The sequence below is a fragment of the Sus scrofa genome, chromosome 6 (genome assembly GCF_000003025.6).
Source record: "Sus scrofa isolate TJ Tabasco breed Duroc chromosome 6, Sscrofa11.1, whole genome shotgun sequence".
NCBI lineage: Eukaryota > Metazoa > Chordata > Mammalia > Artiodactyla > Suidae > Sus > Sus scrofa.
Genome location: NC_010448.4, coordinates 108,142,058 through 108,161,095, shown reverse-complemented (window position 1 = coordinate 108,161,095; position 19,038 = coordinate 108,142,058). Strand labels below are relative to the sequence as shown.

Genomic DNA, 19,038 nt, shown 5'->3' with positions numbered 1-19,038 from the left:
ATCGGTGACCAGATGCACAGTCACTGATGCTTTCGAGCAGATAGCAGGCGTCTCTATGCTCCACCCTTCATCCAGGTGCTCTGTGGCCATGACCCGTGACCTAGGGGTGAAGCTCCAGACTGGGAAGGTGCTGGCTCCAGGACAAGATGCCTCCCTCCACATCAGAACCCTCCAAGGCTCAAAGAGAGAGGCCAGGCACTGGCGAGGGCTGGCCAGCGGTCAAAGCACCAGGGGTGCAGATGTGGGTTCCCAGAGGAACTGGTGTGAGGGGATGAGAGGCCCTCCCTTGGTGCCCCCTGCAGCCTGCCATACATCCCTGTGAAGTCATGGGGAGGAGTCCTCACATTGGCAAGTCTGGCTGGGGCTGCAGTGAGGACTAAGGAAGATGCGGTGGGCCAGGGAGACGGAGGTGCAGGATTAGAGGAATGAGAAATGCAGCGAGAGGCAACACCCAGCTCAGCAATTGCGGTCACCCCAAAAAGATGCCTCGAAAGCACTTTTCTAATCCGGAGGGAGAAATGGACTGCTTTCAGCCCCAAAGGAGCACTCCTGGCTGTTCTAATTGAGTTTTCCAGAACCTAGTGCTGGAGGAACATTGCAGGCATCTGCTAATGAAGTGAGGGGCTATACTGACTGTGTCACTGCCGAGGGAAGGCAGGGGCAATGCTGCTGCTTCTTCATCAAGAAGCAGGGTTTTTTTTGTTTGTTTGTTTTTGTCTTTTCTTGGGCACCTGCAGCATGTGGAGGTTCCCAGGCTAGGGGTCTAATCAGAGCTATAGCCGCTGGCCTACACCAGAGTGAGAGCAACGCAGGATCTTAGCCACATCTTTGATCTACACCACAGCTCATGGCAACGCCAGATCCTTAACCCACTGAGCGAGGCCAGGGATCGAACCCGAAACCTCATGGTTCCTAGTCAGGTTCATTAACTACTGCGCCACGCTGGGAACTCCAAGCAGCAGTTTTAAAATGCAAGGGTAATAGCACTTGAATTCACATGCAAACCGGGTTATTCTGATACATGATTGGGATTTCATAGTATCCTAGTTCTAATGTTTCAGAGGGTTGGAGTTTCCAAACCGAGGTTGGAGAGAGCAGATAATTGTTTTTATTTATTTACTTTTTTTTTTTTTTTTTTGGTCTTTTTAGGGCTGCACCTTTGGCATATGGAGGTTCCCAGGCTAGGGGTCCAACTGGAGCTGTACCACTGGCCTCCTCCACAGCCACAGCAACTCAGGATCCTAGCCACATATTCAACCTACACCACAGCTCATGGCAATGCTGGAGCCTTAACCCACCAAGCAGGGCCAGGGATGGAACCCTAAGTCCTCATGGATAATAGTGGAGTTTGTTAGCTCTGAGCCACAAAGGGAATTCCCAGATCATCATTCTTAAAATTTAATTTTGTAGATCAAGAACTTATAAAAAAAAAAAAATCAAACTTTTGGTTGCACCTTGTATTGCAGGTCATTCACATCCACATAAATGCAACCCCAAAACTTACCTCCGTAGAGGGGCGTTCTCCTCAATGTCTTCCAGGGTCTCCAAGGACGATCTCTGGGAGATGAGACGACGTCTGCAGAGATAAGGAAGAAGTCTAGGAGTTAAAACTGTATTGTGGAAATGGATCAGTCATTTCTGTAAATCTAAAGCTGTTCTAAAAAATAAAGACCATCTGATCAAAAATCAGACAAAAGGTGTCTTTAAGAGGCTGCCATATTACCAGCCAGTATTCTGAACCCCAAGCCCATCTTGTCTTTTGCTGAATCCTGAGTTTTCTCCCCGGTCCTAGGGCTGCTTGGTGATGATCAGGAGAGTGATGGAGGCTTTTTCTCCTGCGGCTTCCTCTTTTGCACTTTTTCTAGAGCACTCGCTAATATGGTTAAGTATTCAGATATCAGTGATCTGAACCAGGTGAGCTGATAAATACTAAATTTGAAAACCCTATTAAATACAATCTAAAAATTATTAGGAGACCATAAAACATGTACAGTCTCTAGAGGACCATGATTTCAAAAGGAGCTAGAAACAAGGAAGACATTATTCCCCTGGGAGAGTTTCTTAGAGACCAGTGAGAATATATATCAGGGCACAATTAGGCAAAACATGAACTCTTCCCAGCTGCTGAAGAATTGAAAACCACCTGCTAAAACCTCCTTATTCTAGTTTCTTTTGCCAGATTGAAATATGAATAGTTCCTAGTTAATTAAGAAAATCTGATACAGGGACCACATGGGGTGGTTCTTGGTAAATTTACAGTTGATCTCTTTGAACAAGGATCATCATTTCATCGCAAATGAATTGGATGAGGAGTTGGAGTGGATAAGAAAAAAAAAAAATCCAAGCCTTTATCTTGGAAAAATGAGACTAAAATTAGAAAGATATGCCGATTTTGTATTCATTTGACAACATTTAGGTCAAGAATATGCAATGAAAACCATGTTCTAAAAAATGAACGTTTTTTTGCTCCTGTGTGTAGTCTTTCTGACCATCTGCACTGATAACCTTTTTGCTTCATGCTTTATTTTTAATAAGACAATCAGAAAGGTCATTTTCGCAAACTACTTGAGGGCTTCATTGATTTTCTCAGAGCCTATCTTCCTCTTTTGATATTCCAGTCCTTTCTAAAATACTCAGCATACACCTCCCTGCTTTTCTCTCCAATGACCCTCGTTTGTCCACAATCAAGAACCAAGAGTTGTATCACCTTCAGTGTCTTCATGACATGCCAGACCTTTTGCAAGATCTGTAGTTTCACTCTGCAATGAATTTAACACTGAAGTTCCATTTCCGTAATGTTGCTAGATTTCCAGCCATCAGCCAGTCTGGAGGCAAGGGCTGTGGGGAGATACCGGTCTTACCTCAGGAGGTGGGGAACTGATTTTATAAGTAGGGATTTGAGAGGTGGCCAATTCATTAGAAAGCAGGACCTGCCTGTGCAGGTCCCCTGTGAGTGCTAGGATTTGTTTGTGCCTTTTTTTTTTTTTTTTTTTTTTTTTTTTTTGGTCTTTTCTTGGGCCGCAACCACGGCATATGGAGGTTCCCAGGCTAGGGGTCGAATCGGAGCTGTAACCACCGGCCTATGCCAGAGCCACAGCAACGCGGGATCCGAGCCTCATCTGTAACCTACACCACAGCTCACGGCAATGCTGGATCCCTGACCCACTGAGCGAGGCCAGGGATCGAACCTACAACCTCACGGTTCCTAGTCAGATTCGTTAACCACTGTGCCACGATGGGAACTCCTGTGCTTTTTTCAATTCAAATTTTTTTTTTCTATTTAGGGCTGTACCTGTGGCATATGGAAGTTCCCAGGATAGGTGCTCAACAGAAGCTGCAGCTGCCGGTCTATACCATAGCCACAGCAATGCTGGATCCGAGCCACATCTGTGACCTTGAATCAACGCTGGATCCTTAACCCACTGAGCAAGGCCAGGGATCGAACCCACATCCTCATGGACACTAGTTGGGTTCTTAATGGGCTGAGACACAACAGGAACGCCTAGGATTTGTTTTTTTAAAAGCCAGTACATTTAATATTCTCTTCATGAGTTGAACAGGTGTAGATTCTCTCTCTCACACAGAGGCACTTAAGGCTTGGATTCCTTAAAGGGAAAAGAATCCAAAACCCAAAGGCCCACCTGTTCCTTTAAATTCAGCAGATGCACTTCTCTTCCTCCTGAAGAAAATCAAGCAATATATTCCTTGGGATGCACATACAGAGCTTGGAAACAACTACCATGGATCACTGTAGAGAAATGGTCACCAGGCACTAGGAAAATGAAGATGTGATGCTGCCCTTCCTGTCCTAAGGACATGCCCCGGGGCGGGGCGGGTAGCTCATCTCTGCCCCTGACACGCTGCTAGACCCTTCCAAGCCACGTGGTTAACCCCCCCCAACCCCGTCCCTTGCCTTCTATCCTCAGAAAGCTCGCTATGGAAGGGAAGCCTAAGGGCAGGTGGCCAACCTTCACCAGACACTTTTCATCTTGCAATCTGCCTCCTAAACCAAGTGCATTACTGTGCAGACTCCTTACCATCAGGCGCAGCTAACAAGCAGAGGTCTCTGCGTATTTTAATGACTGATGAGGAATACTTAGCCTTGGACCAAAAGAGCATGCCCCCTTATTAACCAAGCAGACATGCAGTAAGAACCCAAGCATTAAGCGCTGACATCACCAAATAGAAGACTGAGTCCTCAGACTTTCGGGTTCCCCACCTTCTCTGACAATTACAGTTTGGGCCTCTCCACACCGGCCACAGATACTTCTGAGGCCAATGTGGTTCACATTCAATGCGCATATGCAAGTCACCTTCCCCAAAGCCCCCAGACTCATTTTAGAATACTACCCTTTGAGGAGTTCCCATTGTGGCGCAGTGGAAATGAATCTGACTAGGAACCATGAGGTTGTGGGTTTGATCCCTGGCCTTGCTCAGTGGGTTAAGGATCGGCATTGCCATGAGCTGTGACATAGGTCGGCAGCTGTAATCCGATTAGACCCCTAGCCTGGGCCCTAAAAACAAAAAAAATTTAAAAAGTTAAAAAAAAATATATTACCCTTCGAATGCTGGAGTGTGCCAAGGCAAGGAGAGGCTAATTCATGACGATTTCCCATCTGGATACACCTACTTGGACCAAATGAATCCATTTATGATTACGTCTAATGGTAATCAGCACACATCACCAAGTGCTTCTGGGACCCAGCACTGGTCACCGTGGTAGTTATGTCAGCAGAGTCTCCCCGAAGCTGGACTCTGAGCTCACTCATTTCCCTGCTGACCAGAGAGGCCAGGGCAGGTTCATCCAGGGTTCAGCTGCACCATCTAGGACAATCACCTCATGGGGTGCCCTGGGGCAGCAACTTGGCTTGAAATCCGTCAGGCAGCAGGCACCAAAGGGGACAGCTTGGCCTGTGAGTTAGGAACACGGGACGAGGAAGATGACCCTCGGCTGAAACACCGCTGTCAAAAAGAAAATCAGGTTGGAGCAATGCTCTCCACCCTGGCTGCACCCAGGGAACATCAAAAAATCTCTGGGAGAAAAACACAAACTTTGAGAGTAAGAACGGGCCCTGCCTGACCATCTGGGCCAAGCATCACTGTCCTCATAAAAGGTAATTTAGCTCTATGGCTCTGGTTCTCCCCATGGAAGGGGCGTCAGGCCAGGGATGGCAGGGTTACCTGTTCACGAGTGAGGGAAGTGAGGGCACCATAGGCCCCTCAATTACACAGAGATGGGCAAGCTGAGGTCATAATTACTGCAGGTCCTCTCAGACAGTTGTCATGACCCCCAAACCCCAAACCAAACCTCCAACCATAAAAATAACACCTTCCGATAGTCACGAGACAACCACACACTTGTAATTTATCTGCTCTGTCACTTGGGTCTTTCTCCCACAGACCACCTCCCTCCCTCCTGCAGACAAAACTCAACCCTCCAGCCAGCGAGCTGCTCAGGGAGGGACTGTGCCCTCTTCACCTGCGTAGCCATGGCCGCAGGGATGGAGTGTGCTCAGCAAACAGCAGGTTCTCGATCAAGGGATCAAGGCCAGCTGAATAAACTAATGAGCTCCATCACCCGCAGGTGGGTGTTTGGGGATTTTTCCCAGCGAGCGCCCAACCTTCCACTCAAGGCTTTTCTATGAGCAATTATTATAGGGCCCTCTCTGTTTCATAGACAAGGTTGCAGTCTGATCACCAGAAGTCCAGAAATCATCCTCAGAAAGCTTCCCTACACCCCACGACAGCAAAAAGTAGTGGAGAGAGGAGACCCTTATCCTGAGGGTGGGAGATCGGGGGGTAGAAGGGACCCTGCCCCCAGCACAGCTGAGTCGTTCACACGTAGCAGCCATGATCTGTTTATTTATTTACATATTTATTTTTGCTTTTTAGGGCCACGCCTACAGCATATGGAAGTTCTCAGGCTAGGGGTCGAATCAGAGCTGCAGCAGCCGGCTTACACCGCAGCCACAGCAACGCCAGATCTGAGCTGTGTGTGCGACCTACACTGGAAACTCATGGCAACGTAGGCTCCTTAACCCACTGAGCAAGGCCAGGGATTGAACCTGCATCCTCGTGGATACTAGTCAGGCTCATAGCCCACTGAGCCACAACGCATACTCCCTGAAGATGAGATTCGTTTAAAATGGATTTCTTCTGCTTGAGTTTATTACACATTCATTTTTCCAAATGGATTTTTTTTACCCCATGCTTTGGTGACTGTAAAAAAATTCAAATCAGGAAACATCTGAAGTAGAAACTGAGGAAATGACAGGGAAACCCCAGGGCCCAGAGAGCATCCTCTCAGAGTTTGGTGTCTGTCCTTTAAGACTCGTTCCTACTTCCACACCTACTTGTAGACATAAATACAGAGTACGAGTGGGAGCCTACTACTTCAAAAAGCCCTAAAGAGAAGAACCTCTAAATATCCAACCTCTCCTTGATAACATCTTTTGTGAAAATGCTGGTTTTCAAATGCCAGGCTCTCTCAAAGTCAAATGCATCTCCAGCATCCCCCTCTTCTTTCCTTCAGTTCTCTGACACAGCTTCAACTTCTTGAGGCCACAGCACCGGGAGCTTGACCTCCTGCTTCAGCAATTAAGTTATGATAACTTTGGTCATGATTTGACAAAGTCTAAAGCCAACATTCCAGATGTCCCTGCAGCAGATGTCAAATCAGATTGCGTTCCCTGAAAAAGCAAACTGTTTTTACACCAACACATATGTGTTCACAGATGAAGAGAGAAAAGTCAGCTGTCACCTCTTCACAGAAGCTACAGAGTCTTAAAGCAAAAATGGCCCTGGCTTCAGCCTGAAGATAAGAATGGACATAGCTCCCAGATCCCAGCAGGTCAGCGGAGTCTTCCTCGAAAAGGAAGGAAAACAGATCCTCTTTAAGAAAAGAAAGGCTGCTTAGATCAAGAAACAGACAAAATGCTTGGAAATGATTCTGAGTCCCGCTACATTTGAGAGCCTCCAGCTGATGAATCAGGCAAGAAATCAAACTGAAACCAATATGCCAAGAGTTGCCAATCCGCTTGTTCAAATGGATTTGTTTCTATATGAAAAAAAAATCACTTATATTTGGAACTAAAAGAGGATACAAATGTACTTATTTGCAGAACAGAAACAGACTCACAGACTTTGAAAACCTTATGATCACCAAAGGGGACAGGTTTGGGGGTGGGGGGAATGGACTGGGGGTTTGGTATTGGCATATGCACACTGAGGTCTATGGAATGACTGGCAAATGCGGACCTGCTGTATAGCACAGAGAACTCTACCCAATATTCTGTGATAATCTCTGTGGGAAAAGAACCTGAAAGAGAATAGATGTGTGTACATATAAAACTGAATCACCTCGTGGCACAGCAGAAATTATTGCAACATTGTAAATCAACTATACTTCAATAAAACTTAAAAAAAATGAAAAAATACTCAGACATTTTCTTCCTATTTTTGCACACATTTTCTTATGAATGGTCTATCAAATATCAAGCAGTAGGCCGGATGCTGAGATACCACAGAGATAAGATAAACACTGTCCCTCCCTCGTGGAGTTTAAATTTATGATTAGGAAGATAGAGGATAAACAGATAAAATAGTTCTAGTTGTGAAAGAAATTAACACAAAGGGGGAAGAAAACAAAATACCTGTAACACTGCAGGGCTAGTTGCAGGATACATTTCAGTTATTTGTAAACATATTTAGTCCTTGTTTCTACATGTGTACAGACGTGTCAAGAAAGCAACTCCAAATATATATATATATATATATATATATATATATATTTTTTTTTTTTTTTTTTTGTCTTTTTGTCTTTTTTGTTGTTGTTGTTGTTGCTATTTCTTGGGCCGCTCCTGCGGCATATGGAGGTTCCCAGGCTAGGGGTTGAATCGGAGCTGTAGCCACCGGCCTACGCCAGAGCCACAGCAACGCGGGATCCGAGCCGTGTCTGCAATCTACACCACAGCTCACAGCAATGCCGGATCGTTAACCCACTGAGCAAGGGCAGGGACCGAACCCGCAACCTCATGGTTCCTAGTCGGATTCGTTAACCACTGCGCCACGACGGGAACTCCAGCAACTCCAAATATTTATGGAGAATACAGAGAATACGGAGGCCCTCAGCTTCCTTGAGTCTACTTTTGTTTCAAGGTTCTCATCAGACTGGCTAAATCCTAGAAAACCCAGGTGTGAGGTCATCTTAGCGTTGAGGGCTGTGCAGAGACAGACTTGTTGGCAGGATTTAAGAACTAACCAGGTTTTCACTCCCCAGGTTCCCACCACGGCCTGCGGATCTTCCAAAACACCCTCTCCATCAGGTCATTCCTTATTTTTTATTTTATTTTTTTGTTTTTGGCTGCACTTATGGCATATGGAAGTTCCCAGGCTAGGGGTTGAATCAGAGCTACAGCTGCTGGCACAGCCACAGCCACAGCCATGCCAGATCTGAGCCATGACTGCAACCTACACCACAGTTCACAGCAATGCTGGATCCTTAATCCACTGAGTGAGGCCAGGGATCGAACTCACATCCTCACGGATACTACTTGGATTCATTTCCGCTGAGCCATGACGGGAACTCCCTCATTCTCTAATTTGAAGGTCCACAATGAAGCCCTCTGGGAACAAGTTCAAACTCCTGACAAAGGGACAGGGCAGGGAGGTCAGGAGACAGAGCAGACACAGCACACATGGCCATCTCAAAGTCATCTCCCTGTCTCCTGGGGTGTTCCTGGAGTATCAGGAAATAGAGGGGCTGGGTCAGGGTCATGAGCTGACAATGCCACATTCTCATACCCCCTCAGCCTCATCCTGGAGGGAAGGGATGGGCCCTGCAGCTGGAGGGAGCCAGTTGGCCAAATGGCCATTAGAGCAGAAGCAAAAGAAGGTGTGTTGACTGAAAAAAAAAAATCAGGACCCAGAAAGGTTGATGAGATAGATGACGGTGCTCTTGCCATAGAACACGCTGGATACCCACAGAGGGTAACAAGGGAGGGGCCAAGCCAGGAGAGGGTGAGGGTAGAAAGGAGACATGAACAATGGAAAATCATGCAAAATAAAAGAATCGGCTTCATCCTGGAAAGGAAAGAGTCTTTTTGACTGAACAGAAACAGTCCAGCTCACGTTTGCTCTCACGTATGTCGGCACCAGAATCCAAGGAATCAAATCAAGGTATTTCTGTGGAAAGGGTGCCCTGAGCCAGGTGGGGAGAGTGGCTGGGAATCCAGCAGCTGGGCCCCGAGTTTAAGGCAGGACAGACCAGGTGTGAATGCAAAGCATAGGCTCTACCACTGAGCTATATTCCCAGCCCTCAGACCAGGTGTGGAGTGTGCGAGAGGCAGGAGGACACATGTGAGCTCAAAGGAGAACCAGGACTTACCTGGGAGACTTCCTGGGGAAGGAGGAACCCAACTAGCGAGGGAGGTTCAAGGGTAAACGCAGGAGGGACCGACACACATGCCTTGCGGGAGCTGAACAGGATGGGACACGAGGTTTTGCCAGACAGAGAGGAATTCCCTGAAGCCAAGTCAGGGGAGGAGCCCAACAGGAGCCTGGACCCAGACAGTGCCCCCAGTCAGATGGGTGAGGTCGGTCCTAGGAGGAGCTGCCAGGACCCCAAGGGACAAGTGAACACACAGATGGGTGGGCTGGGGGCTGGCACCATGGTGCAATAGAACCTACGTGTGCACCACAGTTGTGGGTGCACTAGGGTTTGCATTCATTCAAGGTTTCCTTTTGACATCAGAAAAGCAAAGGAGGGGAGTTCCCGCCGTGGCTCAGTGGTTGACGGATCTGACTAGGAACCATGAGGTTGCAGGTTTGATTCCTGGCCTTGCTCAGTGGGTTGAGGATCCGGCATTGCCGTGAACTGTGGTGTGGGTGGCAGACGCGGCTGGGATCCCGCGTTGCTGTGGCTCTGGTGTAGGCTGGTGGCTACAGCTCCAATGTGACCCCTAGCCTGGGAACCTCCATATGCCGCAGAATCGGGACTAGAAAAGGCAAAAAGACCAAAAAAAAAAAAAAAAAGAAGAAAAACAAAGGAGGTGTAGCAGCCCCTGCAGGGCCTGCTAGCGGAGCAAAGGGCAGGCACCACAGTCTGGAGGTGATTCCTTAGACCTCAGGAGGCTGACTGCAACCTGTTCTGAGCCTTCTGCGTCTTGGTGGATGGACCCACGGCCTCCACTCATCTCCAGCCTCTTCAGGAAGCGTGTATCATCCTGGACTCTCTTCTTTGTAATCAGGATGGGGTCTTTCTCTCTCTCTCTCTCTCTCTCTCTCTCTCTTTCGGCTTCTGGCAGCATATGGAATTCCTGGGCCAGGGATCAGATCTAAGCTGTAGCTGCAACCTAAGCCGCAGTTACAGCAATGCCAGATGTTTAACCCACCGGGCCAGGCCAGGGATCTAACCTGCATCCCCGTGCTCCCAAGACACCGCCAATTCCATTGCACCACAGTGGGAACTCCATAGGGCCTTCTCTTAAACAGTCCACACTGACAGTAGTCCAAGCATGGGTGACCTCGACTTTCTTTGGCAGTTGCTAGTAGGACTTAGCTGCTGCTTTGCCAAAATGCCTTTACGTGCTGAAGACAGTCTAAGCCAGGTACACATTCACTTAGAAGGCAAAACGGGGACCCTGGTGTCCAGAGTTCAGAGGTCTGTGGCACCAAGACTGGAGATGGACCAGAGGAAGCCAATTCCTGCCCCAGAGGAGAACTCCTCTCCCTGGCTCCTCAGGCTTGAAGAGCTGAGATGTCAATGAGAGATGATTTAACTAGAACCAGCAGAGTCAGGCGGGGCTGGTTGCTTCCACCGAACCTTTCAGAGGCTGCCTTCCAGCAGAATTGCTCCCCTGAGTTTCTCCCTTGGTTTCCAGCTTGACCTTTCTCTGTTCCAAAGGGCCTCCCATAGAAATGATTTCTGACAGCTCAGAAACAGCACGCAATTATTTATAGCAAATTTGGGATTGATGGGGTTTCATCAATCTTTATTTTCTGGTTTTTCTGATTAGTCATGGCCCACGGTCGATCACAGCTTGTGGAAATGAAGATTGATGCTCCCTTGTCTCCCCAGCTTTAGGCATCAGCATCCCTTTTCCTACCGAGGGGCCCACATGATCTCATTCCTTTTTGGAAGCCTTTAAAAAAATGCCTTATTTCTCCTTGGTCACTGAGGTTTATCCCCTTCATCAAAACTGATGGGGACGGGGCACCACTGAATTGTTGGCCTCAGAAGGGACTTCAGGGGTAAGGGAGACCCCAGAGGTGACCAAATCTTAGATCCAATGAAAACTCAGAATCTGCTTCACCTGTTCCTTATCCTCCGCCCCCAAAACCTACCATCCTCCTAAGGCCGTGCAGTGTCACCTGCTCTGTGAAGCCATCTCTGATATTTTCTGAACGCCAACAACATCTGGTGCCTTTACCTTATTACACGGAAATATTGATATCTAGACAGTTGTAGAATGACTGATTTTATTCTAACTTTATTTTATTTTTTATTTTTTTGCCTTTTCTAGGGCTGCTCCTGCGGCATATGGAGGTTCCCAGGCTAGGAGTTTAATTGGAGCTGCAGCCACTGGCCTACGCCAGAGCCACAGCAACACAGGATCTGATCCGTGTCTGCAACCTATACCACAGCTCACGGCAATGCCGGATCCTTAACCCACTGAGCAAGGCCAGGAATCGAACCTGCAACCTCAGGTTCCTAGTTGGATTTGTTAACCACTGAGCCACAACGGGAACTCCAGATTTTATTCTTATTTTACACCCTGTGTCACCAACCTGACGGCAAATACTTTGAAGAGGTAACTTTGTCTTCCCTTCTGACACATTACCTTGTCCTAGGAGGTGCTCAATAAATCCTTAAATGCATCATGGACAACCATCTGTCACCGAAGCTGGCCCACAAAGGGCAAGGATAGATCTCAACTGTTCCAGGGAGTCTGGTTAACCCTGCCCGGAGGGACTTTTCTGAGACCCCTGGACAAACCAGCAGAGCCCCAAACCACATCAGGAATGAGGTCCCAGTGATGGCTGGGACCTCCGGGATGACAGATCACTGATGGTCAAACTTCTTTTGGGCAGCAGAATTTTTTTCCCCAAAACTAAATCTTACATCTATTTGCCAGATATAAAACAGATGAGAAAAATTATAAATTTTATAAGTAAATTTTCACATTCAAATGTATAACTCAGTCACTATTAAAGGAAGCTATTCTGATGTACAAGCAAATCTGAGACCAGGGGTCAGGGATGACATTTCTAGCCTGAGGTCAAGCTCAGTTTCTAGCTTATTTCTTTGGGTCTTGGTGGCACACTGCGGACATAATCCCAATTGATGATCAGCTAAGTAGGTTCCTAAGGTAACCATTTTTAAACATCTCAGGACCCACTTCAATGAAATAGATACGGCAGGTGAAGCTCAGCTGCACAAAATCAACTTACTCTGGCAGCGTAAGTTAATTAATGCGAAATGAATGTACTGAGTCACCAGCATAATAGTGTTTGCTATAGAACACTACTGAGTTGGTATTTTACTGCAGTTTGAAGTACTTTATATACAACTACACATATGTGTATAATATATACACATATGAATTATACCTCAAAATGTTAAGCATAGGATCACCCCATATGTCTGGCAATTACAATCCTAGATATAATCCACGAGACATGAAAGCACACTCACACCAAAAGCACATGAATGTTCACAGAAGCATTATTTATAATAGCCAGAATGTGCAAACAACCTGAATTCCATCAACTGATGATGGATGAATAAAATACAGGATTTTTCGGTCACAAAAAGGAATGAGGTACTGATACATGCTACAAAATGTACAAACCTTGAACACATTAGGCAAAGTGAAAGAAGACAGTCACAAAAGACCACACAGTGTATGGTTCCAATTCCATGAACTCCACAGAGGCAGAAGATAAGTGGTTGCCTGGGGGTGTGGGGGTGGGAGGAATGGGGAGTGACTGCTTGGCCACAGGGTTTCTTTTTAGGATGATGAAAACGTTCTAAAATTAGAGTGGTGATGGTTGCACAGCTTTGTGAATACACCAAAAACCACTGAAAATACAATTTTTTTTTTTTTTTTTTAATGGCCACACCTGCGGGATAAGCAAGTTTCCAGGCTAGGGGTCAAATCAGAGCTGCAGACTTGAGCCACATCTGCGACTTACACCGCAGCTCATGGCAAGGCCAGATCTTTAACCCACTGAGGGAGGCCAGGGATAGAACCCAGGTCCTCATGGATACTAGTAGGGTTCATTACCGTTGAGCCACAATGGGAACTCTCCACACTTCAGCATCTGGGGAGGTAGTTTAATTTTTTAACAGCCTGTGAGGGGTCCTTTGAAAATACATTATTAACTCACTGGCCTCACCATCTACCTAATTAGCAACCGCAGTTCTAATTACCACGTTGTTCAGGAAAGGTTTCTAAAGTGAATTGGCAGCATGAGAGCTGCACCGAAAACCACAGGAATATTCACTTAGATGTCATGTGAATTCAACCACTTATTGGATATTTTGGCAAAAGTCTAACACAGAAGTCTGAGTAGCTCTCTATGCCAGGACTTTTCTGTGATAACATGTGATTGTTATGAAGAATAATATATTCTTTTTTAATCAAAAGTTTTATTGCAGTATAGTTGATTCACAATATTATACTAGTTTCAAGTGTACAACATAGTGATTCAATATTTTTATAGATCATATTCCACTTAATGTTGTTATAAAATATTGGCTATATTCCCTGTACTCTACAATATATCCTTGCAACTTTTTTTTTCTTATTACAGCTGTACCTGCGGCCCATGGAAGTTCCCAGGGCAGGGGTCGAATTAGAGCTGCCTCTGCCGGCCTACACCACAGACAGAGCAACCCCAGATCCATGCCACATCTGTGACCTACGCTGAAGCTTGTGGCAACACCAGATCCTTAACCCACTGAGCAAGGCGAGGGATCAAACCTGCATCCCACTGAGCCACAATGGGAACCCCTTTTTATGTGTTACAGTTTGGTCCTTAGGCCCTTACTCCTATTTTGCCCCCTCCCCCTTCCCTCTCCCCACTGATAACTATGAGTTTGTTCTCTATTATCTGTGAGTCTGTTTCTGTTTTGTTAACATTCATTTGTTTCGTTTTTATTTTTTAATTTCTTTTAATGGCTACACCCACAGCATATGGAAATTCTTGGGCCAGGGACCGAATCCAAGCCACAGTGGTGACCTACACCACAGCTTTGGCAACACCGGATCCTTTAACCCACTGTACCAGGGTGGGTATCAAATCCACACCCCTACAGCAACCCAAGCCCCTGCAGTGGGATTCTTAACCCACTGTGCCACATCAGGAACTCCTATTTCATTTTTTTGATCCACTTATAAGTGGTATCATACAGTATTTGTCTTTCTGTCTGACTTATGTCACTAAAGACAATAACCTCCAGGTTTATGTTGTTGCAAACAGCAACTTTTCTCTTTTCTTCGTGGCTGAGTAGTATTCCATTGTTTACATACACCACAAATAATATATTCTAAACAATCTCCAAGGTGGAGGCTATATGGTTTTCGACCAGTGTTACAAAGTGATGAACTAAAATAAATGCAATCAGTTGCCATCTTATTTTCCTATGGACAATCAACAGTGTCATTTCTTAGGGCAGGATCCTTAAACTGGGGTCCCTGGACTTCCGAGGGATTCTGTGCACCTTTAAAATCAGATGCAAAGTAAGGGTAAGTGTGTGTGTGTGTGTCCATTTTCTTTCTTTTCTAAAAGAGAATCCATGCGACCCCAAGGAAAGATTAGAAACCACTGTTTTCAGGTAAAGAATGATGCTAGCAGGGGTAGCTGGAGTGACAGAGCCAAGTTCCAGATCCAGTTCTGTCTCTATTACAGGACTTAAGCAAGTTGTCACTGTTACCATTATCACTGTCATCAGCACAGATACACAAATACTCACAATTCTACATGTTAGGGACGCAAAGAAGAGTAAAGAAATGTAAGACTTGGTCCCTGTTCTGGGTGGTTCATGACCTAGTATGGAGACAGGGCAAACACAGCTCTGAAACTTGCAGACTTCGATCAGATACTCCCAGGTCAGAGCTTAGAACACAAGAGAGCTCTGGGCTGTGCCTCATTGGGCAGGAAGGCAAGGCTGATGGGATCATGGGGGAACCAGATCCCAGGAAAGGTGCATGTAGAAAGTGGGTGCCTGGTGAGTCTCCGTGGAGCCTTTGCTCCGCTTGATGGGGGTCAAGGCGGCTAGGGTTTCACTGGGTGGCAGGAATCTTGGAAGAAGCTGAGGGATGACAGTCAAAGCAACTTGAAAGCACAGATGAGGGCGCTCTCTGAAATTTGGGTGGATTCCTAAAGACGGCAGCAGGAAATAACAACACTTTGATCTATCGAAAGGAAAGGAAAGAGTAAAAGGGAAGGACTTTGTAAAAACATTACCAAGAAATAGAGGCATGGGGAGTTCCCTTCATGGCTCAGAGGAGGAGAACCCAACTAGTATCCATGAGGATGTGGGTTCGATCCCTGGCCTTGCTCAGTGGGTTAAGGATCCAGCATTGACGTGAGCTGTGGTGTAGGTCACAGACTCAGCTTGGATCCCTCGTTGCTGTGGCTGTGATGTAGCCTGGCTGGAGCTCTGATTTGACCCCTAGCTTGAGAACTTCCATATGCTGCAGGTGTGGCCCTAAAAAGCAAAAAAAAAAAAAAAAAAAAAAAAAAAAAAAAAAAAGAAAGAAAAGCAAAAAAAAAAAGAGGAAAGAAAAGAAAAAGAAATGGAGGCATAAATCAAAATACACAGGGCAGGAGTTCCCATCGTGGCTCAGTGGAAGCGAATCTGCCTAGGAACCATGAGGTTGCAGGTTTGATCCCTGGCCTTGCTCAGTGGGTTAAGGATCTGGCCGTGCCATGAGCTGTGGTGTAGGTCGCAGACGCGGCTCAGATCTGGGTGTTGCTGAGGCTATGGTGTAGGCTGGCAGCTACAGCTCCGATTTGACCCCTAGCCTGGGAACCTCCATATGCCATGGGTACGACCCCAGAAAAAACAAAAAGACAAAAAAAAAAAAAAATACACAGGGCAGAGGAAAGGAGAGCATGTATACCGCGGAAGGGTTCAACACAACTGCCCCTCCACCACCTGGGACCAAGCTCGCCTGAGTTATAAACTATCATTCATTCACATGTCCATCCCTCATTTACTAAGAACCCTTGAGAAGGTGCTGGGGAAGCAAGAATGCAGAGTGCACAGTCCCTGCCTTCAAGGACAATCTGGCAAGGAGACACCTTAAGAGATGACAAAAAAGGAGAGCACACTGATAGATGTGTTCGAAGCGCTAGGGGAACTAGGAGGCAGGGCCATGAGGCAATTCATGGGAGGCTTCCTGGGTGTCAGCGCTGGGATGGACCTTGGCGATCACTCATCCAGGCGGGGAGACCACGCACAGCCCGGCCCCACAGACCATGTGTTAACAAAGCCCCAACAGGAGCCCCAGTTAATGTTCAACACCGCCCGCTCATCTCCAGTGGGCTCTTCCCATCTTTGCAGCAACACGTATCAATGAAGCTTAAAAGGTGGTCTTTGTTTCTCTACCATGCAAAGCAGCCCTTCAAACTGCTCCCTGCTTAGTCCGGGAGACTCTGTTCCTGGATTTTGACATGTGTCCTTTGACAAGCCTTTCAAACATCAGGACACATGAGGCTCACTCTGAATCTGGACTGTACCTATGAAACTGGTGCCAAGATTTAATGCCTCCTAATAATCATCAAGAGCCCACTTTTGCAGGTTCATAAAAACCCAGCGGTCTGGCCTCTGTGCTTAGACAATAAAAAGCACAAGAGGCAGAAACCGACCCAAGGCCCATCAACACGCTGCCCAAGAAGGCTTGGGTGTGTGGTCCTGGGTCCCAGAAATACAGAGCATAAGACTGGCAAGCCTGTGTCCCCCAACCCCAGCAGAGGCCAGAGCAAAAGTGTGGAAGAAAGAGGATACTCATCCTGCACGTGCTGAGACAGGCCCTCAAACAGCACCCAGGCTCTCAGGAAGGACATCGAAACCAGACCACAAGGCTGGCAGATCCTAGTTACCATTTTTCTCCCATTCTATGATCATTACATCCCGAGCCAGCCAAGGGCTTTATAGATACTCTCTGCATTTAATTCTCACAACCCCCCTGTCAGGTGAGCAGTACTTTGACTCCCATTTCACAGATGGAGAAAATGAGGTTCCAACATGGTATGTAACTTGTCTGAGGGCCCAGAGCCAGCTGGTACGTGGTAGATAAGGAAAAGGGCAATTTTCATACTGCGTAGTGTAAGGTGGTACTTTGCAAAGGAGCTTCATTCTCGAATCTCTTCCAGATCTAGCCGCTCGCATCATTACAGAGGAAGGAGTAGGGCCGTCTTCCAGAGGGGAGCTGGGAGGGATGGAGGGTGCTCAGGGATTCTGCCCCCCGCCTCAATCCGGGACTGGCTGCCCCATTGAGGCCACTGCCACTCGCAGGCAGGAGCCACCTGCCCCGCAGAGGTCTGTGACCCCAGGAGGTGGCCAGCTCCAATCAGGGGAGACCAATAGGTTTCAAAGGAGTCTCTGGAGAGTCTCTGCAGGTCACAGGCTGATTTAAACCTCCTCCTGCACTTATGTGAGCATAGGACCCATGGTCCTTTCAAATTCTGATGAGCTCTCCAGACATGTGTTTCAAACAAAGTGAAGCTCTAACTGCTTCTGCTAGGTTTGAAAGAAAGCTCTTTCAGCTTCAATTTCAAGGTTTCTTTTCAAATGACAGCTATCTTGCTGAAGAAATATGACAGCTTGACCAATGAGGTAGGCATGGTGGGTTTCAAAAAAATTACCTTTGGAACTTTGGATTGGGCCAGGGAGTTCACTCTTGGAACTGTAAGCCCCCATGAATGTTAGAAATGACTGAGTTTTCGGAGTTCCCGTCGTGGCTCAGTGGTTAACTAATCCGACTAGGAACCATGAGGTTGCGGGTTCGATCCCTGGCCTCGCTCAGTGGGTTAAGGATCTGGCGTTGCCGTGAGCTGTGGTGTAGGTTGCATATGCGGCTTGGATCCCATGTTGCTGTGGCTCTGGCGTAGGCTGGCGGCTACAGCTGTGATTAGACCCCTAGCCTGGGAACCTCCATATGCTGCGGGAGCAGCCCAAGAAATGGTTAAAAAAAAAAAAAAAAAAAGTAAATAAATGACTGAGTTTTCCTCACGGACTTGGGTTAATGTGTTTAATATTAGATCAGGCCTTCAGGTGACTGGAGTCTAGAAAAGATGAGGTACCATGGACACCTGGTGGGGGGGGGCCTCCAGACGTGGAGGGGCTGGGGACCCTTCTTCCAGGCTCAGCTGTGAGCCCTATCCTGCGACACAGCTTTGCCCTAAGGCCTGGGTTGTTGTTTTTCTTTTGTCCCCATTAAGAAACCCTTCTTTTGGAGTTCCCACTGTGGTGCAGGAGATTTAAGGATCCAGCGTTGCTGCAACTGCAGGTATTGCAGCTGTGGCTCAGATTCAATCCCTGCCCCAGGAACTTCCATATTTCCTGGGTGTGGCCATAAAAAAATTATTATAAAATATACATAAAATTTACCATTTTAACTATTCTGAAGTGCACAATTTACTGGCATTAAATTCATTCTCATTATTACACAACTATATCACTGCCCTCCCACCTAAACTCTGTACTCATTAAACACTAACTCTCGACTCCCCCATCCCCCTTGGAAACCAGCCTTCTCCTTTCTGTCTCTGTGGGTTTGATTCTTCTATGTACCTCATCTAAGTGGAATCATACAGTATTTGTCCTTTTTCACTTAGTATAATTTATCCATGTTGCATGGGTCAGAACTTCCTTTCAAAGCTGCATGAAACTACACACCTCATTTTGTTGACTCGCATTCATTGCTGGACACTTGGGCTACTTCCAAAATTTGGCTCTTGTGAATAATGCTGCTATGAACATGGGTGGGCAAGTATCTGTTCCAGTTCCCTGCCTGGCTTCTTTCT

At 46.8% G+C, this 19,038-nt stretch overlaps 1 protein-coding gene across 1 annotated transcript in view; it reads right to left on the bottom strand.

Annotated features, from left to right (window-relative positions):
- CABLES1 (Cdk5 and Abl enzyme substrate 1) overlaps nucleotides 1–19,038 on the bottom strand; it is a 112,489-nt gene that overhangs the window by 67,737 nt on the left and 25,714 nt on the right. Inside the window, exon 2 of the mRNA XM_021097743.1 lies at nucleotides 1,505–1,576. Coding sequence (XP_020953402.1) covers nucleotides 1,505–1,576 — 72 coding nt within the window. The remainder of the gene's footprint in view (nucleotides 1–1,504; nucleotides 1,577–19,038) is intronic.